The sequence below is a fragment of the Salvelinus namaycush genome, chromosome 41, assembly GCF_016432855.1.
Source record: "Salvelinus namaycush isolate Seneca chromosome 41, SaNama_1.0, whole genome shotgun sequence".
Lineage (NCBI taxonomy): Eukaryota > Metazoa > Chordata > Actinopteri > Salmoniformes > Salmonidae > Salvelinus > Salvelinus namaycush.
This window is the reverse complement of record NC_052347.1, coordinates 5,766,174-5,791,488: the sequence shown is the minus strand read 5'-3', so window position 1 is coordinate 5,791,488 and position 25,315 is coordinate 5,766,174. Positions and strand designations below refer to the sequence as shown.

Here is a 25,315-nt window from a genome sequence, read left to right as displayed (position 1 = left end):
GATTCCTTTCAGATAATTGCCTTCACTTCACATTTCAAAAGATGATTGCGTTTCTGTCTCCCTGAAAAGTTATGGGCAGTTTTAGATTGCATGTAGCTAGTTTGTAAATCGATTTCAATTGGTCTACAGTCGGTTTTGGGGGCAGGCGTGGTTGGGGTGAAGGTGGAAAGACATTTGAACAATCTCACGAGAATAAAGGAGATTTACCGATTATTGTTTATATTACAAAAAAAATGAGAAACCGAACCAATCCAGATTAAACTGAAATGATCGGAACAACACAATTTCCGTAACAGATTGTTTGCTAGGGCGAGGAAGGTGAAGCCGAACACCAACTTTGTTCTGATTGAGTACAGAATTAGACCGAACATATCAGATCGGAGGACAACATTATAACACAAAATACCCACATTGTTGGAGCATATTCGCGATGAAAAGGGCAAGTGATGGTCATTGTTCGGGATAAAATACCCGAAAGAGGCATGGTACGGCCCTTGATGAAAGGAATGTGAACCTGGGGATACCGGTGTAGGAGTGCGGAAAGGCTGGTTCGGGATACCCCAGGACTTCTAGGCGGAGAAGGGAACTATCCGTCGTTATTGGGGGGCCAAGCAGACGCTCGTCTCCTAACTGGTAACAAATCAACACCGAAGAACGGGGATTTGGATGAGGCCTCGTTTGACAGTGTCGAGGTAGGGAGACAAGAATCGTGGACATAAAAAGATTGGACCCGTGGAAAATATAATTACAACAGGTAACCTTGGTCGAGTTGTATTAATGCTTTATTTGTAACATAACTTTGGGTTGGGACATAATATTCCTGAAAAACAGCAGTTTTCATGTTGCTAACGCTGGCTAGCTAACGCTAGCTAGCTAACCTTACATGTTAGTCAGATATTTGCCATGTCGCTATCCATCACCCTTAGCCCAGTAACGTTAATGATCTATTCCCCTTCTTAAATTGACAATTTTGCAAGTAGTTATAATTTGGAAATATAAAATGCTGTTTTTTTAGTTACCTATCAGACATATTTGCCAACGAAGTGACCAACTTGCTAGTTAATAGTTAGCTGCACCAAGTGGCTTACGTCGGACGTCAGCTGGCTACTGTAGTTAACTAGCTAGCTAACAAGCATTTAGCAACAAAAACATTTTTGGAATGCCATCACCAACAAGGCAGCCATACCCATAGACTAGCCAAGGGGGGAACCTGAATTATTGACACATGTCAACTAATGTAATGAACACATGATCATGAGTCATGACAATGTCGATCATGTTACTCTCATTGTTAGTATTTTGTCACCTGCAAGTGGATGCTGCCTGTATTATTTAATCAGCTAGCTAGTTAGTTATCTAGCTAGTTGATTTGATATACTATTAACAAGTTGGTTGGTCGCTGGCCTGACCCTTCTTGCCAAAACTGTCAGCTAACTAGCTAAGCAACGAAGCTATGTGGGAAAATGACTCAATCAGATTCACTAATCTTATCACGATACTGTAATCACAGTTTTGAAACCATATTTGCTGAAATGTCCCTTGTCAGCACAAGAGTATGCTCAGCTCTTGCCTGTTTAGTCTTTGCTTCATTTCTTGTTGTTGATCAAGTTCTGTGTTGGAATCAGTGGTGGTGGTGACCTGATTTTTTTTTAAACAGGTGTGTCTGAGGTTATCCGTGAGTCAGTTTCTACGAATTTATAGTTGCATGCATCAACACATTCATCTATAGGCAACCCTGAACTGGTTGTGTCACTAAATCCTCAAGCTGTTGCTAGACGATTTCCAGCCCCTTGTATTCTTACTCTGTATGATGTTCGTCTGTGCTATGGACAGTAAACAGATCTGATATCAAATTGTGTGTTTCTTGCTCATTGTCCCTGCAGCCATGATGGAAGAACTGCACAGCCTGGACCCGCGACGCCAGGAGCTGCTGGAGGCTCGCTTCACTGGGGTCGGCGTGGCTAAGGTCTGTGTTACTACACTATATCGTTGGAGATGAGAGAGGCATATATAGGGTCTTGCTCCTTTCCCGCTCCACCTTTTCTACTAATGTAGGACTGACAACAGGATCTCAATAGTGAACTTTTATTTCAGGGCCATATCTGTCTTTCTTTGTCTCTCTCTCACCCCTTCTCTTTGTTTCTCCCTTTCTTTGTTTGATTCTCTATTTCTGGTTGAGCTTGGTCAGGGACAGGCTAGCCCCCTCCGCCTCTCTCTCTCTTGAGAATGTAGAGCTGTGTGTCTGTTGGCTGGTGTGATATGGTATCCTCTCCTACTGGCTCATGATGTGGCGGCTGCATATGCAAGTGCGGAGGGCTGCCAAGAAGGGAACGGGCAGGAGGGGGAAGTGGGGCAGGGAAGGGCAGGAATGCCTGTCACTCTCATACGTGTAGAAACCCTGACCAGATGTTATGGCAGTAGCGCGCTGGCTTTTGATTAGAGGTCCTGCCTGGTGGTGCTGAGGTAGACTCCATCTTAGAGAGCTGCCTTTGTGGGAAGGGATCCGGAGCCCAGAGAGTGAATGAGAGCCAGGACTGGGCTCTATGCCAGCCGTAGGCAGGACTGAGCCAAGAGCATGGTGCTGTCGCAGAGAAAATGGCGGCTCCCGCTAAAGCGTCACGCCACGGCCGAATCGGTCTGACCAGGTTCTGTCTGACAGAGTTGCAGTGTGTGGAAAGACTGGGAGAGAGAGAGAGGAAGTATTAGCCTAGAGAGAGATGAGACGTATAGCATGCCCTGGTGTTATAGGTCTGAAAGCCCCAGGATGTGGTGGGGGCAGCTCAACCTGTGTCTCTCGACCTTGAACAGCCCTGTAGCTCTGCTCCCTATCAGTCATCCTGAGCTGCCTTATAAGCGTTGTGGGCGCGGCTTAAATCGCTCCAGAATTGGCGGCAGAGAGAAATGTGCTGTTTTTCAGCTAATTTCCTGCAATTCTATCCATTTTTTCCATGGAGCTGAGAGAATTTTGCAGTGTGAAAGCAAATTTCCTGCAATTCTAAGCATTTCTGTGTTCTTATGGTTAAACATTAGAACATAACCTATGGGGACCCCAATCGAGGCCCCTTGGCATGTACCCTGCATGCCACGTCAGTAATCCAGCCATTCCAAAAATAGTATTAAATAAATCGTTTTGGGAAATTTTGATTCTCCCTGACTGTCTAGGTAGTTTTTATTTTGGGGCTTTCTAGTTCTCAAAGATTATATAACAATATATAGGTAAATTTATATTTTCTACATTCTGTCCATCCTTAAAATGTATTTCATTTAGCGGCGCCACTGCTAAGTGAATACAAGGGAAACACTGAAAGCCTTCCAATACCCTATCTGAGTAGTAGGATTTGAAAATTATTTGAACAAGGCTGGAGAGAATGAGGATGAAATAATGAAAGGCGAGAGTGTGAGGGAGAAAAAGATTGAGAGACCTACTCCCACCTGCATTAGTTATGTCTGATGTTCAGCAATTTCAGGTTCAATTTAGTTAGAGGGAGCAGCATTATGTGTCCAGAATGACTAAGTATATTTCTCTGATATGGCAGAGTCTGGTGAATTCAAAAGTGAGTCATTTGAGTGACAGGCATCACCTAGGCAACAGACATTTAGAATTGATAGGGTAGGTACACAGTGTGGAGACGAATGGTGATGATATTAGCTCAACCCTATTCCTCTCCGACTCTCTTCTGCTCTCTCTTTCTCTCACAAACAATCACTCACCTTATCTGTTCACCAGAGAGTAGCCATGGGGAGAAACAGTCAGTCAAATGAAAGCAGAAAGCATAATCCCCATCCCTCCCTACCACACCCCTGGTTTAACTGTGAATTAAGTTTAGTCCCTCCTAGCCCTTGGCATATCCTTCCACTCTTTGTCTGACGTGTAATTGTGTGGGTTTGTTTGTTTGTTTTGAACAGGGTTCAGGCCACAATGAGTCGTCCAATCAGAGCCTGTGCAGCGTGGGCTCTCTCAGTGACAAAGAGCTGGAGGTCAGTGTCCCACAGCAGTGGCGCCATAAATCTTTTCACTCTTGTTATATGATTATTTTATACATCTTCCACTGTCTTAAAGTGCAATGTGTTTCTCCTACTCGTTTTCCAGACCCCAGAGAAAAAGCCCAACGACCAGAGAACGAGGAAGAGGAAAGCAGAGCCGTACGACGGCAGCCAAGGTGAGATGTCTGTCTCCCTTCCTCCGTGATCTCTCTCATTCACCTCAGTTGTGCCTTGCCGGCGGCCATTTTGTTGTCAGAATATATCAACGGCCCACAGATTTTCAGCCTTTTTTTCTCTTCTCCAGGGAAAGGAGGAGCAAGAGGACAGAAAATTAGTGATTATTTTGAGGTGAGTGTGCAAGGTGCACTTTTTGGCAAGACTCATCCATAGCTTTGAATTTCTTCGCCCTTCTTGTGACTTTTCCATTAAATCTGTCAGTTTGTGGGTGGTAGCGGTCCTGGTACCAGTCCTGCCAGGAGTCTCCCTCCAGTTGTCTGCTCCTCCCCACAACATCACTCCCTCTCCAACCCCCCAGGCACAGTGAGCGTGCTCCCTCACTTCTCCTTTCTTTTTCCGCCTCCCTTTTCACCGTGTCCTCCCCCCCCCCCCCATTCCTAACGAACCCATCGTGTCCTTCAAACTGACCTGAATGCAAAGCAGAATGTTACTGTGGTCCATGACATGATGTTAGTGGTATGTGGATGTCTTTGTATCCCAGATGCAGCAGGGCAGCCCGTCCTCTATGGGTTCAGCCAACACAGAGCACTCATCCTGTTCCCTAAAGCCTGTCTCCCTCTACATGAACCACAAAGCCACACAGGTAGCTGTTACCTTACACAATCTGTACACACACACACACACACACACAGAGCACTGGTGATATCTGTAATAACTTCCTGTATAATATGACACGTCTCTGGTGAATGTTTGACTTCATCTCTTTCTCGTCCTCTGGTTCTCCTCCTGCAGTCTGACCTGACTGTAGAGAAGCTAACTGCTATGGAGAACAACAAGAACTCTGACCTGGAGAAGAAGGAGGGGAGGATCGATGACTTACTGCGGGTGGGAACACATGCCATCAACGTGCCCTTGTTTTCCCATTCTGTCTTCTAATGGAATAACATGTTGTGGGCCTCGTCATGAGACAGCATGATGCTCCAGACATGGAAACAGATCTCTTCAGAACCTACTAACTGACATTTTACAACAGCTTTGTTTCATTTAAAAGGACTATTAATGAATGGGATTTTGACCCGTTCTGTTTCAGGCGAACTGTGACCTTCGAAGGCAGTTGGATGAGCAGCAGAGGATGCTTGAGCGGTACAAAGAACGCTTGAACAAATGCGTGACCATGAGCAAGAAGCTGCTGATTGAGAAAGTGAGTTCTCCCTCTGTCCCTACAACAGGCTTGGGAGTCTAGAATACCGTCACCCATGTCTATTTTCTCGACCAAGGACTAGCTTTCCCCAAGTATAACGTGTGTGTGTCTTCTCTCCCTCCCCCAGTCGAAGCAGGAGAAGATGGCGTGTCGCGACAAGAGCATGCAGGACCGTCTTCGTCTGGGTCACTTCACCACCGTCCGACATGGTGCCTCATTCACAGAACAGTGGACGGACGGATATGCCTTTCAGAACCTTATCAAGTAAGGGTCACTCAAAAGCCTCTCTCACTCTGCATCTCATCCTCCTTCATACTCCTCTCTACCCTCCTCTGTTGTTTTTAATCTTTCTCTCTCTCATACCAGCACTGACCCTCCCCGTCACCTGTCTGTGTGTCTCGTCTCTAGGCAACAGGAGAGGATCAACTCCCAGCGAGAGGACATAGAGAGACAGAGGAAGGCCCTGGCCAAGAGGAAACCGCCCTCAATGGCCCAAACCCCGCCCCTTAGCCTGGAGCAGAACAAACGCAAGAGCAAGGCCAACGGAGCCGAGAGCGACGCGTACGTTACCCCGCCTCTTCCCCTCTCTGTTTAAATGCATACATTTTCCCTGGTTTGCTTCCGTTTGTGATGGTGAGTTTCTTCTTCTTCCAGGTTATCACAGGCCGAGTATCACGAGCAAGAGGAGATTTTCAAACTAAGACTGGGCCATCTCAAGAAGGTGGTGTGCCGTTTACCTGCAATGTTTATATATTTTGTGTATATAGTTTGTGTACTGTTTATCTGTTGGTTCCTGTAAAAGTTGCTAATAAGCTTGCTGTGTGTTGCAGGAAGAGGCAGAGATCCAGGCTGAGCTGGAGAGGTTGGAGCGAGTACGGAACCTGCACATCCGCGAGCTCAAGAGGATCCACAACGAGGATAACTCCACGTACGTGCTCTCTACCGGTGTTCTCTTATTTGTGTTCTCTCTGTTTGACCTTTTAATCGAAATATGTCTGATTTCCGCAACAGGTTCAAAGACCACCCAACGCTAAACGACCGGTACCTACTGCTCTACTTACTAGGCCGAGGTGGCTTCAGTGAAGTTTACAAGGTGAGGGCACTCATTGGAACTGACCTTTTGTCATCATGGTCAAATGCATAGTTGTATACCCATTGAACTAAGTACAGCGACTACATAGTCTAAAGGATTTCTCATAACGATGAACTTTTGATGTTCACCTGAATCCATTTTTTTAAGTCGGTGCCAAGGTTTCATATTGGTGCCAGGTTTCGCTCAGATATGATAAAGAATAATGGATGTGATAGAATGATTTGTTTGTAATTGATGTCATGTCTCACGTTTTGAAGGCCTTTGACCTAACGGAGCAGAGATACGTCGCAGTCAAAATCCACCAGTTGAACAAGAACTGGAGGGACGAGAAGAAAGAGAACTACCACAAGTGAGTTCCCTTTTTCTTATCATAGACAAATCTTTTTTTTCCTCCGAGTGATATGGGTAACAGAAGCACTTTGGTTTTAACATTGGCGTTTAACGTGGTCTCTTTTTCAGACACGCATGTCGAGAGTACAGAATACATAAGGAGCTGGACCACCCACGGATAGTCAAACTCTACGACTACTTTTCACTCGACACAGACTCGTAAGTCCCTCCCCCCCCTCCCCCCTCCTCAAACAGCAGCAGAACATATCCAACACATCTTTGGAATAGAACTTGAGATTTTGGGGGGTTTCTAGTTCCGGTGTTATTTTTTTCTTTCAACTCTGTATCCTACTGTTTTGAAACAGTACCTAACAGTTGGTTCCTTTGTCTCTCGTTGTGGAACAGGCTCTGTACGGTTTCTAAACTAAAACAGTACCACACAGCCGAATGAACTGTCGTTGTTCTAGGTTCTGTGCGTTTCTAGAGCTTAACAGTACCACATCCTCTCTCTCCAGGGTCTGTACGGTTCGAGATTAAAACACTACCTCATCGTAGGTTCCTCTGTCTCGTTGTGTTCCAGGTTCTGTACGGTTCTAGAGTACTGTGAGGGGAACGACCTGGACTTCTACCTGAAGCAGCACAAGCTGATGTCGGAGAAGGAGGGCCGCTCCATCATTATGCAGATGGTCAACGCCCTCAAGTACCTCAACGAGATCCGCCCACCCATCATCCACTACGACCTCAAACCCGGTGGGTACAAACAGCAGATCACACGGACACTAGCATGGCAGCAGTTACACTGCAATATTAGTACCAGGTCAACACTGATCCGATCACTTACAGTACCAGTCAAAAGTTTGGACACACCTACTCATTCCAGGGTTTTTCTTTATTTTTACTATTTTCTAAATTGTAGAATAATAGTGACGACATCAAAATCAAATCAAGTTTATTTTATATAGCCCTTCGTACATCAGCTAATATCTCGAAGTGCTGTATAGAAACCCAGCCTAAAACCCCAAACAGCAAGCAATGCAGGTGTAGAAGCACGGTGGCTAGGAAAAACTCCCTAGAAAGGCCAAAACCTAGGAAGAAACCTAGAGAGGAACCAGGCTATGAGGGGTGGCCAGTCCTCTTCTGGCTGTGCCGGGTGGAGATTATAACAGAACATGGCCAAGATGTTCAAAATATTCATAAGTGACAAGCATGGTCAAATAATAATCAGGAATAAATGTCAGTTGGCTTTTCATAGCCGATCATTAAGAGTTGAAAACAGCAGGTCTGGGACAGGTAGGGGTTCCATAACCGCAGGCAGAACAGTTGAAACTGGAATAGCAGCAAGGCCAGGTGGACTGGGGACAGCAAGGAGTCATCATGCCCGGTAGTCCTGACGTATGGTCCTAGGGCTCAGGTCCTCCGAGAGAGAGAAAGAAAGAGAGAAGGAGAGAATTAGAGAGCCAAGATTTTCAAAATGTTCATAAATGACAAGCATGGTCAAATAATAATCAGGAATAAATGTCAGTTGGCTTTTCATAGCCGATCATTAAGAGTTGAAAACAGCAGGTCTGGGACAGGTAGGGGTTCCATAACCGCAGGCAGAACAGTTGAAACTGGAATAGCAGCAAGGCCAGGTGGACTGGGGACAGCAAGGAGTCATCATGCCCGGTAGTCCTGACGTATGGTCCTAGGGCTCAGGTTCTCCGAGAGAGCGAAAGAAAGAGAGAAGGAGAGAATTAGAGAGAGCATACTTAAATTCACACAGGACACTGGATAAGACAGGAGAAGTACTCCAGATATAACCAACTGACCCTAGCCCCCCGACACATAAACTACTGCAGCATAAATACTGGAGGCTGAGACAGGAGGGGTCAGGAGACACTGTGGCCCCATCCGATGATACCCCCGGACAGGGCCAAACAGGAAGGATATAACCCCACCCACTTTGCCAAAGCACAGCCCCCGCACCACTAGAGGGATATCTTCAACCACCAACTTACAATCCTGAGACAAGGCCGAGTATAGCCCACAAAGATCTCCACCACAGCACAAACCAAGGGGGGGCGCCAACCCAGACAGGAAGATCACGTCAGTAACTCAACCCACTCAAGTGACGCACCCCTCCTAGGGACGGCATGAAAGAGCACCAGTAAGCCAGTGACTCAGCCCCTGTAATAGGGTTAGAGGCAGAGAATCCCAGTGGAGAGAGGGGAACCGGCCAGGCAGAGACAGCAAGGGTGGGTTCGTTGCTCCAGAGCCTTTCCGTTCACCTTCACACTCCTGGGCCAGACTACACTCAATCATATCACCTACTGAAGAGATAAGTCTTCAGTAAAGACTTAAAGGTTGAGACCGAGTCTGCGTCTCTCACATGGGTAGGCAGACCGTTCCATAAAAATGGAGATCTATAGGAGAAAGCCCTGCCTCCAGCTGTTTGCTTAGAAATTCTATGGACAATTAGGAGGCCTGCGTCTTGTGACCGTAGCGTACGTGTAGGTATGTACGGCAGGACCAACTCGGAAAGATAGGTAGGAGCAAGCCCATGTAACGCTTTATAGGTTAACAGTAAAACCTTGAAATCAGCCCTTGCCTTAACAGGAAGCCAGTGTAGGGAAGCTAGCACTGGAGTAATATGATCAAATTTCTTGGTTCTAGTCAGGATTCTAGCAGCCGTATTTAGCACTAACTGAAGTTTATTTAGTGCTTTATCCGGGTAGCCGGAAAGTAGAGCATTGCAGTAGTCTAAATACTGAAATAACACGTATGGAATCATGTATTAACCAAAAAAGTGTTAAGCAAATTCTTCAAAGTAGCCACCCTTTGCCTTGATGACAGCTTTGCACACTCCTGGCATTCTCTCAACCAGCTTAATCTGGAATGCTTTTCCAACAGTCTTGAAGGAGTTCCCACATGCTGAGCACTTGTTGGCTACTTTTCCTTCACTCTGCGGTCCAACTCATCCCAAACCATCTCAATTGGGTTGAGGTCAGGTGATTGTGGAGGTCAGGTCATCTGATGCAGCACTCCATCACTCTCCTTCTTGGTCAAATAGCCCTTACAGCCTGGAGGTGTATTGGGTCATTGAGTCACAGATTTCCACTAGTCTAATGTCCATTGCTCGTGTTTCTTGTCCCAAGAAAGTCTCTTCTTCTTATTGGCGTCTTTTAGTAGTGGTTTCTTTGCAGCAATTTGACCATGAAGGCCTGATTCACGCAGTCTCCTGTCAACAGTTGATGTTGAGATGTGTCTGTAGCAGAGGTAACTCTGGTTCTTCCTTTTCTGTGGCGGTCCTCATGAGAGCCAGTTTCATCATAGCGCTTGATGGTTTTTGCGACTGCACTTGAAGAAACGTTCAAAGTTCTTGAAATGTTCCGGATTGACTGACCTTCATGTAATGATGGACTGTTGTTTCTCTTTGCTTATTTGAGCTGTTCTTCCCATAAAATGGACTTGGTCTTTTACCAAATAGGGCTATCTGCTGTATACCACCCCTACCTTGTCACAACACAACTGATTGGCTCAAATGCATTAAGAAGGAAAGAAATTCAACAAATTACCTTTTAATATGGCACAACTGTTAATTGAAATGCATTCCAGGTGACTACCTCGTGAAGCTGGTTGAGAGAATGCCAAGAGTCTGCACAGCTGTCATCAAGGCAAAGGGTGGCTAATTTGAAGAATCTCAAATATAAAACGTGTTTTTGATTTGTTTTTTGGTTAATACATGATTCCATATGTGTTGTTTCATAGTTGTGATGTCTTCACTATTATTCTACGATGTAGAAAATAGTCAAATAAAGAAAAGCCCTTTAGTAGGTGTGTCCAACTTTTGACTGGTACTCTACGTGTAAAGCAAGTTGAAACGATGACAGCAGACTAAAACGAGACAAGATACCTTTTCACTCAGTTATCTTTTGACTCTTAAGGCTGGCTTACAGTTGGTCTGTCGACATCGACAGTCTGTAGGCTGTTGTCACAGTGACATCCTGAACGTTCTGTCGTTGTCCGACATCAAACTTGTCGTTGTTGTCATGATATGCATGACAGCAGCCTGGTGGTCCAAATAGCATAACTGGTGTATTTTAACACCGATTAACCCATCCGTTAATTGGATATATGTTAATCTAGCAAGCCAGACAACTAAAAGCTAGAAACTAACCACGCAACAATGTTTTGGTTAGTTTCTAGCGTGTTAGAAGGTAGGCAGTTCAAATAATGACCAGAGCATAGCTGACATCTTTTTAGGGAAAGGGGGAAACCTAGTGAGTTGTACAACTGAATGCATTCAACTGAAATGTGTCTTCCCGTATTTAACCCAACCCCTGTGAAACGGAGAGGTGCATGAGGCTGCCATAATCGACATCCACGTCTTCGGCATTTGGGGAACTGTGGGTTAACTGCCTTGCTCGGGGGCAGAACGACAGATTTTTACCTTGTCAGCTCAGGGATTCAATCCAGCAACCTTTCGGTTACTGGCCCAACGCTCTAACCACTAGGCTACCTTTTTAGTACATTTTTATTAATTATTACAGGAAAGTAAACTCACAACAAGATCATTTTTCAAGGTAATGGCAAGCTAATTACAGAAAATAGCTTACGGTTGCGAGTGTGACGTATTAAATGCAGGGCATTCTACCGGATATTTTTTTTGCTTGTCTCATTGCTGTCGCAGTCAGGTAACCATGACAACACACTTTTTCCATCGGTCTGTGACAAGGAAACCGAAAAGTCTCAGTGACAGTCTATAGACGTTCCACCGGAGTATATATGAAATGTTGTTTGGACCAGCGAAACTTGTCGCATTCGAATTGTCTACAGACACGTCGTTAGACCAATTTTATAAACCAGCCTTAACCACATATTACTGAGAAATGTTCATTATGACCTTTTTTTGTCTTGACCTCTGACTTGTCTTTTCCTCAGGCAACATCCTCCTGGTGAATGGCACAGCCTGTGGTGAGATCAAGATCACCGACTTCGGCCTGTCCAAGATCATGGACGACGACAGCTACAACTCAGTGGACGGGATGGAGCTGACCTCGCAGGGTGCAGGGACCTACTGGTGAGGCGCCGCACAAACTACAACAATAGAACGACTGTCTTGTTTGGGTGATTGTTATTGTGGAAAGAGTGTTTCTCTAACAAATGATCTTCCCTTGCAGGTACCTTCCCCCAGAATGCTTTGTGGTGGGTAAAGAGCCTCCTAAAATCTCCAACAAGGTGGACGTGTGGTCAGTGGGAGTCATCTTCTACCAGGCTCTGTACGGACGCAAGGTAATACAAGCACGCACACGCTACTAACTCCTCTCAGAATTCTATTCATACTCTTTATACTCCATTTAAGAGATGAGGATGTTTTGTGTTGCTAACTTTTGCTTTTTTTCTTTCTTTGTCTTCGCCTCCAGCCCTTTGGCCATAACCAGTCTCAACAGGACATCCTCCAGGAGAACACCATACTGAAGGCAACAGAGGTGCAGTTTCCCCCCAAACCAGTAGTCACCCCAGAAGCTAAGGTACTGCTTGTTTTTTCTGTCTTTCCTTCCCTCACCTTTCTGTCATTTGTTAGTCCATTCCTTAAATTCTTCCTCACCTGGTGTTGTTACTCCAGCCCTCTTTCACTGGTCTGTTACTTTACGCATTCATCCCTTTCTGCTCTGTGCACAAACTCTTCCCCTGTCACAACGTCTCTAAATGTCCCCTCCTTATCTCTCTCCAGGCCTTTATAAGGCGCTGTCTGGTCTACCGGAAGGAGGACCGTATCGATGTGCACCAGCTAGCCAGTGACCCCTTCCTCATGCCTCACATCCGCAAGTCTGTGGCCACGTCCGGGGCCTCTGGCACGGCTATACCCTCCACCTCCAGCTCCTCCAACAGCAGCGCCTCAAACTGAGCCCTCACTATCTATCTCACTACGAACTGACTGACCTGAGTGGAAGGTGGAGGTGGGGGTGGCTGCCTGATTCAGCCCCCTCACCACTTACCATCCTGCTTATGTCCCGCCATGGGCTCAGCACCCCAGGGAAACCTCTGGGGTGCAGGCAGGGGGAGCGTGAGGAATCATGGGTGAGGTGGAGGGGTGGGGTAATCAGTGTTCCAACTGCAACTTGGAGCCCTCCGTCCCCCATGTCCACCCACCCAGCTTCCCTGTCTCTCCCTCCCCTGAGGGGTGGTGTTGTTCTGGGGGTCAAAGCCCTAGGGTCCCCCCACAGTGAGGAGGGGGGCATGGCACTGAGCTGATGAGAAATGGGGAAATTCTAAAATGTTAAGATGAAAAGAATGGAACAGGGCTGCATTAGCTTTGAGAAATGGAAGGGACTGTTTTCCATCTCCTACACACCATGCCTCGGAGTCGTCCCAGATGCTCTGGGTTCTCCTTTGATAAATGCTTTGGTTGTCATCCAACCCCCTCCCCTGACTGACAGTACCAGTCTAGCCTGCCTTTAGACTGGACCTGAACAAGACCTATGGCATTCATTCATTTAAGCCACTCTCCTGGGTCCAGGTAGTTTTTGAAGGGAAACATACCCCCCCCCCCCCCCCCCCCGTTTTTAAATCCTGTGACCAAAGCTTAAAACTTCCAGATGGTGGCACTGTTCCGCTGCAGTTTTTATATTGGTTCTAGTTGTGTTACATGATATATGACGTGGAAAACGAATGAATGGTCCCTTTTTTAAGAATTGTTACTTTTACATTTTCTCAATTCTAAGGGAAAAAAAGCAATTGGTTGTTTTTAAATTTGTTTTCTTTTGTTTTTTTCCCTGTTCTCTTTTTAGTAATTGCCCCTTCATGAAAACACATATTTATTTAGGTCTGTTTTATTGAATTTTTTGCCAATAAAATGCAAGGGACTGGTTTACTCATTGTACTGTACTGTTGCGAGGAGATTGGGCCTTAGCAGAGAATTGCATAACCCATTAAATACTATTGGTTAAACTGTGCGATCTGAGTGTTTTGTGGGGGGGGGGTGGGGTTCTGGTTGGGTTGTTTACTCTCAGAAAGCTCGGCAAGCTCATTTCTCTGCATCAACAACACAAAAGCACACTTGTGTAATATTTATTATCTGTAACCTGGAATTTCCAGGGGGAAAAGGAAACCGGGAAGACCCAGATACAGCTGGAGAAGGTCTATCGAGGAAGAACTCAAATAATCAAGAACATCTTTGAAAGGGAGGTAGGTAGTCCAGCGGTTAAGAGCGTTGGGCCAGTAACCGAAAGGTCGCTGGTTCGAATCCCAGAGCTGACTACAGTTGAAGTCGGAAGTTTACATACACACTCAGTTTTTCACAATTCCTGACATTTAATCCTAGTAATAATTCCCTGTCTTAGGTCAGTTAGGATCACCACTATTTTAAGAATGTGAAATGTCAATAATAGTAGAGATAATTATTTATTTAATTTCTTTCATCACATTCCCAGTGGGTCAGACGTTTACATATGCTCAATTAGTATTTGGTAGCATTGACCTTTAAATTGAAACGTTTTACCCTAGTTAAACAGGTAGCGTTCCACAAGCTTCCCACAATAAGTTGGGTGAATTTTGACCCATTCCTCCTGACAGAGCTGGTGTAACTGAGTCAGGTTTGTAGGCCTCCTTGCTTGCACAAGCTTTTTCAGTTCTGCCCACATTTTCTATGGGATTGAGGTCTGGGCTTTGTGATGGCCACTCCAATACCTTGACTTTGTTGTCCTTAACCATTTTTCCACAACATTGGAAGTATGCTTGGGGTCATTGTCCATTTGAAAGACCCATTTGCGACCAAGCTTTAACTTCCTGACTGTTGTCTTGATGTTGCTTCAATATATCCACATAATTTTTCTCCCTCATGATGCCATCTATTTTGTGAAGTGCACCCACAATCTGATGCTGCCACCCCCGTGCTTCACGGTTGGGATTGTGTTCTTGCAAGCCTCTTCCTTTTTCCTCCAAACATAACGATGGTCATTATGGCCAAACAGTTCTATTTTTGTTTCATCAGACCAGAGGACATTTCTCCAAAAAGTACGATCGTTGTCCCCATATGCAGTTGCAAGCCGTAGTCTGGCTTTTTTATGGCGGTTTTGGAGCAGTGGCTTCTTCTTTGCTGAGCGGCCTTTCAGGTTATGTCGATATAGAACTCGTTTTACTGTGGATATAGATACTTTTGTACCTGTTTCCTCCAGCATCTTCAAAATGCCATTTTCTGTTCTGGGATTGATTTTCACTTTTTGCAACAAAGTACATTCATCTCTAGGAGACAGAAGGCGTCTCCTTCCTGAGCTGTATGACGGCTGCCTGGTCCCATGGTGTTTATACTTGCGTACTATTGTTTGTACAGATGAACGTGGTATCTTCAGACATTTGGAAATTGCTCCCAAGGATGAACCAGACTTGTGGAGGTCTACAATGTTTTTTCTGAGGTCTTGGCTGATTTCTTTTGATTTTCCCATAATGTCAAGCAAAGAGGCACTGAGTTTGAAGGTAGGCCTTGAAATACATCCACAGGTACACCTCCAATTGACTCAAATGATGTAAATGAGCCTATCAGAAGCTTCTAAAGCCATGACATCATTTTCTGGAATTTTCCCAGTTGTTTAAAGGCACAGTCAACTTAGTGTATGTAAACTTCTGACCCACTGGAATTGTGATACAGTGAATTATAAGTGAAATAATCTGTATGTAAACAATTGTTGGAAAAATGTCCTAACCGACTTGCCAAAACTATAGTTTGTTAACAAGAAATGTGTGGAGTGGTTGAAAAACGAGTTTTAATTACTCCAACCTAAGTGTATGTAAACTTCCGACTTCAACTGTAGGTGAGATCTGTCGACGTGCCCTTGAGCAAGGCACTTAATCCTAATTGCTCCTGTAAATCGCTCTGGATAAGAGCGTCTGCTAAATGACAAAAATATTAAATTAATATAACGAAGTGAGGGAAACCAAACCTGATGGAAAAGTCTGAATGACCTAGAGACGGGTTGGCTGACAACGTCACGAGAATGTGGGCACATCGATGAGGAAGAAGGCCATGTGGTGGTATGATTAAAATAGCAAACAACCATGTGGGGAGTCGTAGGTGGCTAGGTTCATCTCGTTGATACTGTGTTGAGGTGTTTTGACTCATGTCTATGCTAATATGGCTCAAATTCGCTAGCTAACCAACAACTGTATTGATGTATTTGAGAGACAAGTGCTCCTTGTGCAAATGTATTTGTTTTCAATAAACATTTTGAGACAAAATATAGTTTACATGTCAACAATCTAAACCAACCCTGTCTGTTTTGCCCCATTTTTGCTTATGTGTTTTGTTGCTAAACAACCAACCCGTCTATGCTCCCCAGGGGTTCTCAAAGTGGGGTCCACGGACCCCGAGGTACTGCACCTGGTCCGCGGTCAGATCTCAACATCTCTCTTTCTATACACTGTATATATTTTTTTACATTCGATTTTTTTTAAATTAATATTACAAAAAACAGATTAAATGAATTTTGGCCAAGAGATCTGTAGAATAAGTTGATGGTGTAATACAATACAGTGTAATATGATTCATCTGCAATTGATGTTCTTAATAATTAACCCTGGGCAACATGGGCCTGGATATTGGTATCCACAGTACTCCACCAATTATCAACTCCATCCTTATTCTATTTTAGTTTACGTAAATGCACTGTACTTTAAGCTTTAAAACTGAAACGTTTTCTCTCTGCCTCATGACAAAATGTGTAGAATTGCAGGATATACGCTTTAAAGCTGAAACAACAAAAAATCTCTGCCCCATGACAAAATATGTAGAATTGCAGGAAATTTGCTTCTCTCCGATGCCAGGAGATGGAGCTTTAAAATGGTTTGTCCGGCCATGCACTGCCAAAGTCAAAGTAGAACTCCTTGTATTCTATTTTTTATCCCACTCCAGTTGTGTTCTGAGTATGACGGGGTCCCTGATGAATTTGCTATCACAAAAGGGGTCCCCGGCCCCAAAAACGTTTGAGAGACCCTGAAGTAATTATCTATAATACAACTGTCACATTATTGAATGAATGATTGGGCTCACGCAGTGCTGAATTGATGCCATGAGCGATGATCACTCTACCATTGAACCACACTGGTATAAAATGTATGGGTAGGCCATAGAGATAGAAGCTCAATCTAGTTCTGTGGGTAGGCTACTACCTTGCATGGTGCATTCGCACGTTGTTTAAAATGTGTGTTAAACTGAGTGTGGTTGTGTGCAGTGCACTGCCAAAGCCACAGATCAATAATGATCAGTGGACAGGGAGACAGCCAGGGCCCTGAGCCATGCATACTGCTAATGGTCCAACAACGGCTGTGTTCACAAGAGAGAGGATGAAGCTAACACATCAGTGACACCAGCTTTGAACTGTTAGGCTACGTGTGCAGATTGTGCACGCACGCACACACACACACACACACACACACACACACACACACACACACACACACACACACACACACACACACACACACACACACACACACACACACACACACACACATTATCCACCAATGTAAGATTGTTCTGATTGATGCATCATTCTTGCATTTCCCAACAGATTGACATTGGATTGTTTCCACTCTCCCCCACATCCACCACTAACAATACCCAACACGGAATCATTCCAGGGGTGAATAAAGACGATTCCATGTGAAACTATGTGCACCATGGCATCTTAATTGATTCACGAGGAAGGGACAGCAATACTGTGATAATTAAATCATCCACAATACTTTCTTCACAACAGTGGAGGCCAAGAAGCCATCACTTTAGTATTTATTACACATATTTATGAGTTGGCTTTGGGTCTCTGGCTTTGGAATGGGAAGTAAAACGTGTTTCTTGTTGCAATCTCACGTGGATGATCTGTGTGCATAACTGTCACCCCACTGCTGATTTGGGGAATGATTCTGAGTCAGAATCTAGTAAAATAAAACATTTATGATTTCAATCTTTACTGTAGTTTTAAATAAGCTAAATCGAGTGTATATAGGTGTAAAATTATTTTAAATTATATTTGTAATGCCAATACCTTATTTTGAAGGAAACAAATAGGCCTAGGCTAGCTAGGCTACATATTTGCAGCATGTAGCGTATCACAAGCAGGGATGTTGTTACAATGTAACAGCGGGGAAAATCTCAAGAAGATGCAAGGTAACAATGTTGCAAGTCTGCGATTCTGAGATACAATGTTGCATATTTGCAATACAATGTATCTAGTTTGTGCACAACTGTGTATGCATGTGAGGCGGGCTAGAGTATGGTGACGCTGACGCAACACGTCTGCTAACTTCACTTTTAACGACGCACTAAAAAGACACAGAGCCCACTCTACTCCTCCTCTCTTCTGCACCCCATCATACTCACCACCACTCTACCCATCCGTCCCGAAAGGAAAGCTTTCAAAAAGATTTGCTCCGATTTACAATTTGCTGAGCAATAGCGGGCATGCCACGCTGCGACCGAAACAAGGATTCGAGGAGAACATGGAAAAATTGCCTTCACTTTTACAAATGCACTTTATATTTATTCATCTTTAGTCTGGAACTAAACAGCAGCGCTTCAGGTAAGATCAATATGTTGCTGTCGAATGCTTCTCGGCTTTTCATTCAAGGAAAACTCTGGAGACCGAGAGTCGCAGACTCTCTTTGTTATGGCACGTCTGAATATCCACCTAAAGCTTATTTAGCTTTTTTGTTTTGGGGTAGGAGACCTGGTGGGATTTTACTGGTACTTTTTTTTATCTGAAATTCACTGATGCATTGGAATGCCACGAAAGTCCAAATTCTGAGTGGAACCAGATGTGTGTGTGAGTGTGTGTGTGTGTCTCTGTGTGTGTGTGTGGGGGGGGGGGGGGGGGGGGGGGGTTCTCGTTTGGAAACTTGAAGTGAAGTGCAAATATACTTTGCCATCTTTGGAAACTTAAAATGGTATATGTGTCCTACACCTCCGTGTCCTTCCTCTGTAAGCTGATATGGGACTGACGCGTTGCATGTATTTGTCACCCCGCAGGCAGATGTAACTTTTACATCCTGTTATACAATTATGTCTATCTCTTCTCGGTCCCCTTTTGAGTTTTTCTCACTACCTTGTAGGCCTTTTGGCACGACAGTGACCTCTCGCTTTTGAACACTGACCTGCCTCACTCCTAGGCATGCTATGGGTCGATTTGTAGAGATTAAATCTAGGTAAAAAAAAGGTATAATATGTTAATGAAGACGGATAACACTAGGCTATAACAGTTATTTCGAGAAATACCACACTGTCTCTCTGAAATGAAGACAAAGTAGGCCCAGTAACCAACCTGACAGTGTAGACAACTTTTCGAGGTGGGCCTAACTAAAAACTGAAATTTTCAATTCCTCCCAAGTGGAAACAGAACTTAAACTTACTTGGCCAACCCTGTATCACAAATCCAGAGGAATTTCAACTTTCAACAAGATGTATTCAGTTCTTTAATATGGAGGTCTACGCCGTGTGTTATGGGGTCAGAATTAGTTCAGTTAGTACAAGGGAGGGGTGTAAACAAAGCTGAGCATGATGATTCAAGGTGATGAAGTAAATAAGACAATCATATACTGTAATTCACCAGGTTCTGTTATTACTGTATTATTACAGTCATTGTTTTTGTTTTCTGTGTGATATCTCTGAAAGCACAGTTGCGTCAGCTCTCATCTCAACACAATGTCATGTAGGTCCAGATATGTTGTTGTGTCTAACTGTTACACCTGCAGTGCAGATGTTACTGGGTTTGTTTTCCAACTGCAAAGGCAAGGCAGATCTCTCATTCACATGCTTTCATTCTTGTTTTCCACCATTTCTATTTATTCTGTCTTTTAGACACTTATTCACACACTGAGGTCTTCCTGAGTGTACAGGTCTCAGAACAATCCCTATCTCCTGGGGCTCGGTCTTACCTTTAGGATCATGGAGGAATTTCAGGTACCACCCCTGTGTCTTTGGACTCAAGCTGAACAGAAAGCAGGAAGCCAACAGCCTGATCAGCCCCTAACCCCCCCCCCCCCCCCCCCAACAATCCACTAAAGGGCTGATCAGCCCCTAACAAATCCCACCCACTCACTGCTGCTTCTCCTCCCCTCCCACTGAGATGTTTCCTGGGTGGGGGCCTACCACAGCTTCAGCAGTGTCAGAGGCTGGCCTGGACCGTCATAAAATAAACAGAAACAAACATACTAACAGGCTGGAATTTCCTGTCAATTTGTTGGTTGCTGTTTTTACTGAACAAGGACATGTTCTGTTTTATAAAGCTTACCCGGAAAACAAGCGTCCCCTTTCATCTCAAACATCTGTCAAAATAAGAAAAAGGTTCAAGGACAATCCTTTGGTCCCACCACCACACCTTCATCTAGACCTGGGGGTCTTTAACCTGATACCAGAATCTATCATCATTGTTGTTCTTATCCACTAACATCCAGCCACACTTTTACTCCACTTTGCTTTAAAATCTACGGGAGTCAAATGTTTGTTATCTCAAATTTCTATCACAATATGGTTCCCAGTCCCAGTGCCTCCATCTCTACAGTACGTCTCACCTCAGTGTGGATCAAGTCAGTCACCTTTGTTTCATGTACCTCAGCCTCCACTGGACCTCTGTGCTCCAGCTCCAGTGCCCTGCTCACACCCCCACGCCCAGAGAGACCTCATCAACACACCAGCCAGAGTTGGAGGAGAAGAAGGTGGTTCTGGGAACATCAACCTCTCTGCTCTTGGCTCCTTGTGTTCCGTTGTTCTTGGCTGCAGGTTTAAGCCTCTCTCTTTTGCAGCAGGAAACTGGCGTGGGTCTAAGTAGGGTGACGGGGCAGGGAGTGGGAGAGAGGGAGAGGAGGGATCAGGCTAGATGGGTGTTGTTCTGGTTGTATTTCCCCAAGGTTTAACTTTCGCCAAGATTCAGTGAAGCTGTTGATCTGTGCTTTACTGTATTCGCATCAAACATTTTCAAATCCGCTTCTGGAATTACATTCAAAGTTTGTCTTTTACTTAGCAGAGCCGTCTGAGGTTGAACCAGCACTTCAAAACACAGCTGCAGGGCCCAGGTTTGAACACTTTGAGAAGTTAAGAGCTACTACTTCACAACATCAGTAACATCAGCACCCAGCTTGTTGGGTACTAGTCGTGGCCTGTGGGAAATTAGTCATCAAGTCCAATCAAGGTCTAACAATCAAGGTCTACGTTTTACTGCCTTGGTAGCAATAGAAAACCAACATTCCTTTTGTGGTGGCTCTTATTCTCATCATGACAAAAGACAAAATGACATCAGGCGGCTTTTAATAAAAATGCACGTCTCTTAAAAACTCCTCTTACCACACCGCCGTGAGTGTTGCTAAGCCAAGCGTTAGCATGGCCACAACTATCGTTATTGTAAGCCGTGTCAAGGAAATCACACACCACTGGAAGCACCGCTGCTTGCTTCCGAGCATCCGGCTTAAGTCAGCGCTGTAGATGTCCAAAATGAATTCATTGTTCTGTACAGTGTTTTGACAAATTTAGGAGGGGCAAAGTTGATCCTGTAATCTGCTCACAGCTGGGGTGGATTGCCTGTCATGACAGAGTAGAGCCAATTAAAAGAACAAATAGAATGGTTGGATTTTCAGACCGAGGTAGCTGGGAGCACTGCTAAAAGTTTTGGCATGGACCACAAGCTAAGAAAGATCATTGAATTGAGAGGCATCACAGACTGAGTGACTTTGCTGAACTGTCTGATCTACAGGGTCCATACGGTATGGCATTAACAGGACTCAGTTTGTCTCTGCTGTTGGAGAACTGTAGAGAATGCTTGACTAACTGTAGCAAGGTTATTGAACACATGCCGTTTAATGGAAATGACAGACAATGAGTTCCCTGGAGAGAAATGAATCCATGGAAAGTTTTTTTATTCCAGACTGTTATGGATTGTGTTACGTTAATAATAGGAGTCTGACATTATAAACTCATGGAAAGGCAGACTTGTCAATGTTAAGACATTCAGTTGCTTTTTGTCTGTTGGAATCTGCCCCTCATTCTTCTACTTCAATGACGAAGGTGCTATCTAGAACCAAAAAGGGTTCTTCGGCTGTCCCAATAGGAGAACCCTTTGAACTCCTTTTGGTTCCAGGTAGAACCTTTTCCACAGAGGAACCCAAAATAGTTCTACCTGGAACCAAAAAGGGTTCTTCAAATGGCGACAACTGCAGAACTGGGCTCCCGAGTGGCACTACATCTCAGTGCAAGAGGCGTCACTACAGACCCTGGTTCGATTCCAGGCTGTATCACAACCGGCTGTGATAGGGAGTCCCATATGGCGGTGCGCAATTGGCCCAGCGTCGTTAGGGTTTGACCGGTGTAGGCCGTCATTGTAAATAAGAATTTGTTCTTAACTGACGTGCCTAGTTAAAAAAAAAAAAAATAACCCTTTTTTTCTAAGAGTGCAGAGTAAAGATTTTTCCAGAGGTGCACCATTACCATGTGAAAAAAAAGGTATTTTGACTTCTGACTCTTTATTGCATCACAATTAGTGGACAGTAAACAGGACTAACAACAGGTTGCTACAACGACACGTCTGCAGCAGTCAGCGCCAGCTGGTAATTGTGTCTGATTACACTGTACAAAGCACTGCCAGTGGAGGCTCTCACAGGTCTGTGGAACCACTCAGCCATTGTGTTTTGTAACTACAGCGTTCGCAGCATCTGGAAGCCGACCAAGGCCACAAGCTGACTATTATTTCTCAACAACTTCGCAACAGAGGTTGTGTGAGTCTGAGAAAAGCTAGTGCTATACACTGATTGAAGGTCTGCTTCCTAACCACTTTGGAGGGACTCTTTTTATGGAGATTCTCCATCGTTTTAGTGTTGGTAGTGCTGCAGGGGCCGTGTTGCTAATTCTGTTAGAGAGCTACAGTGGACTGATTAGATGACTTGAGGATGTTTTTGTACTACAGGCCAGGACACCTATTCTGTGTGTGGACTGAAGTATCCCCATACCAGAGCCATCTGATTCAGAAGGGCTGGGTTAAATGCGGAAGACACATTTCAGTTGAATGCCTTCAGCTGTGCGACTGACTAGGTATCCCCCTTTCCCTATGTTCAGCCCAACACCCAGTGATCTTTCCCACCTTCCTCACATCCTGGCCCCTCGGAGGGCCCCGTGAAGGAGGAATGCTGACGGTCTCTCTCTCTGTTTCTCTTCTCTGGACCCAGATTCACGAAGGAGACCTTCTGTTTGTTTTGGAGTCATTCCTTTTTTCTCCTTGCTCTTTGTGTTCACTTAACATCACAGCTGCACTCCCCATCCTCTCTTTCTTCCTCTCTTTCTCTCCCTTTCCATCTCTCGCTCTCTTCCACCAGTGCGCACACTTTTGATTCACCTGGCCTTAACCTCCCAATCCCCATAACCCCCCCTTTGCAGGAGAATAAAAAGAAAATATTGGAGAAGAAGTGGGAATGAGAGAAAACCACACTGGGTTTTTGGGAAGGCTGTTGGGTTCTCTTCCCGACATTCCAGTCATAGAGGCTGGCGTCCAGCCAGTATCGCCTAGCTAGCTTAGAGTTAAATATCTCACTTTCTCTCTACCTCCTCCTCTTTTCAGTTCATACAGGGTTGCAGTGTGTACAGTATACTTACTCTTGTATTACACAGAGCTTACAGTAGAGACCCAATGCGCATGGCACATTGACATATACATTACTACATAAGGATGAACGAAGCCAAGGTACAGTTCATGACATTTCATTGTAACTTTTTTTGAGGATTAACTGTAGGGTCACTCGGTCTGGGTAAATTACTGCCATAATTAAGTAAAGTAATGACATGTATTTTATCCGATATTGACAACAGAAACATCTTCAAATATGAAACCAGACATTTTCTCCTGATAAAGTTCCAAACCAGTCCCCCCAAAACCCCCAGACCAGTCCTCATTTCGTTCTTCAGCCAACCTTCCCTCACATGACATTCAGACCACAGACTCCCCGTGAGGAGAAAGGCCATTCCAGGTCACACGTCTGAAATGGGGGCAAATATCCCAGAATCTGACAGGAAATAACAAACACATAGACATTACCAACGTTAATAGACGCGTGAACAAACACGTGCAACCCCATTTTCAAAGCAGCAGGCCCGTCCAATTAACACGTGTCTAGACACATAACCTGGGTCAATGTCTGCTTAAGTTGATACAGGTTTGTGAGCCTCCTATGGTCTTTTAAATACGCAAATTAAATGATTTCTTTCTCCAACTTTTTTGTCTGTTTTGTCATAGATGTGAGAGGAGATATGACAGTGGGCTAGGTATCATTGTGAGAAAGCTAGCCTTTCGACAGCACCCCAACCAGCTGAAATGTGCTTGCTCTAACAAAGCAGGACATCCATTAACAGTGATATTGATCGTGTTCCGGCTCTCTCCACATTAGCAGCTAAAGATGGAATAATTTCTGAACAGTGTTATTGACTGTCCTCTCTCTCTCTCTCTCTCTTTGTATCTCTCTATGTGTGTGTCTCTCTCTCTCGGTTTCTCTATCTCTCTCCACAGAGCCTGTGAATGGTGATGTGTTTGTGTTCTTCCACGAGGGGGCTCAGGGCTGTCTAGGGGTGCAAGGTCACTCCCTGTCCCTGTCCGAGTCCTGCGAGGATGGCGCCCAGAAGTGGAAGTGGGTGACCCGGGGCCGGCTCTTCAACCTAGGCTCCTCTCTGTGCCTGGGCCTGACAACAGGCAACTACAGCTCCAGGGAGGACGTCTCACCGCTGGGCGTCTACCCCTGTGACAGAGAGCCTCCAGGGGTCCGATGGACCTGGTACTGTGCCCATGTGTTGGAGAACCTCAACCTGTACCTGCCGTCACCCTCGCATCCTGTTAACCCCTCCGCTAACTCCTCAGTGGTGGCCTGGGATGTCAAGCCCCCACGAGAGGGGCTCAAGTGGAGGCTCTTTGGGGACGATCAGGACCTGTGTTCTAGGACCTATCGTGGTAAGGAGAAGAGCTTCTGCTTCTGGTTTACAAAGTCATTCTAGTGGATTACAAAAGGTTGATGAGGCCATTTCGGCACTCTTTGTCTGATAAATTGAAGTGTAAGTTGAGCAAGTCATTCTGGCCAGGAAATGACTGACATGTACAGTTGGAGTCGGAAGTTTACATACATTTCAACTCAGTTTTTCACAATTCCTGACATTTAATCCGAGTAAAAATTCCCTGTCTTAGGTTAGGATCACTACTTTATTTTAAGAATGTGAAATGTCAGAATAATAGTAGAGAGAATTATTTATTTCAGATTTTATTATTTTCATCACATTCCCAGTGGGTCAGCAGTTTACATACACTCAATTAGTATTTGGTAGCATTTCCTTTAAATTGTTTAATTTGGGTCAAACGTTTCAGGTAGCCTTCCACAAGCTTCTCACAATAAGTTGGGTGAATTTTGGCCTATTCCTCCTAACGGAGCTGGTGTAACTGAGTCAGGTTTGTAGGATCCTTGCTCACACACGCTTTTTCAGTTCGGCCCACAAATTTTCTATAGGATTGAGGTCAGGGCTTTGTGATGGCCACTCCAATACC

At 44.8% G+C, this 25,315-nt stretch overlaps 2 protein-coding genes across 4 annotated transcripts in view; both read left to right on the top strand.

Annotated features, from left to right (window-relative positions):
* The first annotated feature begins 152 nt into the window (after positions 1 to 152).
* On the top strand, positions 153 to 13,715 carry LOC120034225 (serine/threonine-protein kinase tousled-like 2). 2 transcript variants are annotated; one of them, XM_038980705.1, is made up of 21 exons: positions 153 to 754; positions 1,884 to 1,966; positions 3,907 to 3,978; positions 4,091 to 4,160; positions 4,289 to 4,332; positions 4,423 to 4,524; positions 4,703 to 4,804; positions 4,954 to 5,046; positions 5,252 to 5,362; positions 5,490 to 5,626; positions 5,771 to 5,923; positions 6,017 to 6,083; positions 6,193 to 6,290; positions 6,374 to 6,455; positions 6,713 to 6,804; positions 6,915 to 7,004; positions 7,366 to 7,535; positions 11,706 to 11,844; positions 11,945 to 12,056; positions 12,188 to 12,295; positions 12,499 to 13,715. In XM_038980705.1, the coding sequence occupies exons 2-21, from the start codon at positions 1,886 to 1,888 to the stop codon at positions 12,670 to 12,672; spliced, it is 2,097 nt and encodes a 698-aa protein (XP_038836633.1). In that variant the 5' UTR covers positions 153 to 754; positions 1,884 to 1,885; the 3' UTR covers positions 12,673 to 13,715. The 2 variants fall into 2 exon arrangements, with proteins under 2 accessions (XP_038836633.1, XP_038836632.1); XM_038980704.1 differs by lacking the exon at positions 4,423 to 4,524 and having other exon boundaries at positions 12,499 to 12,672.
* Positions 13,716 to 18,119: 4,404 nt separating this feature from the next.
* The window catches only part of LOC120034142 (C-type mannose receptor 2-like), a 37,070-nt gene continuing 29,874 nt past the window's right edge, over positions 18,120 to 25,315 (top strand). For both annotated transcript variants that reach the window (XM_038980587.1, XM_038980586.1), the window contains exons 1-2: positions 18,120 to 18,337; positions 24,296 to 24,730. In XM_038980587.1, coding sequence (XP_038836515.1) covers positions 18,220 to 18,337; positions 24,296 to 24,730 — 553 coding nt within the window. In that variant the 5' untranslated portion in view covers positions 18,120 to 18,219. The remainder of the gene's footprint in view (positions 18,338 to 24,295; positions 24,731 to 25,315) is intronic.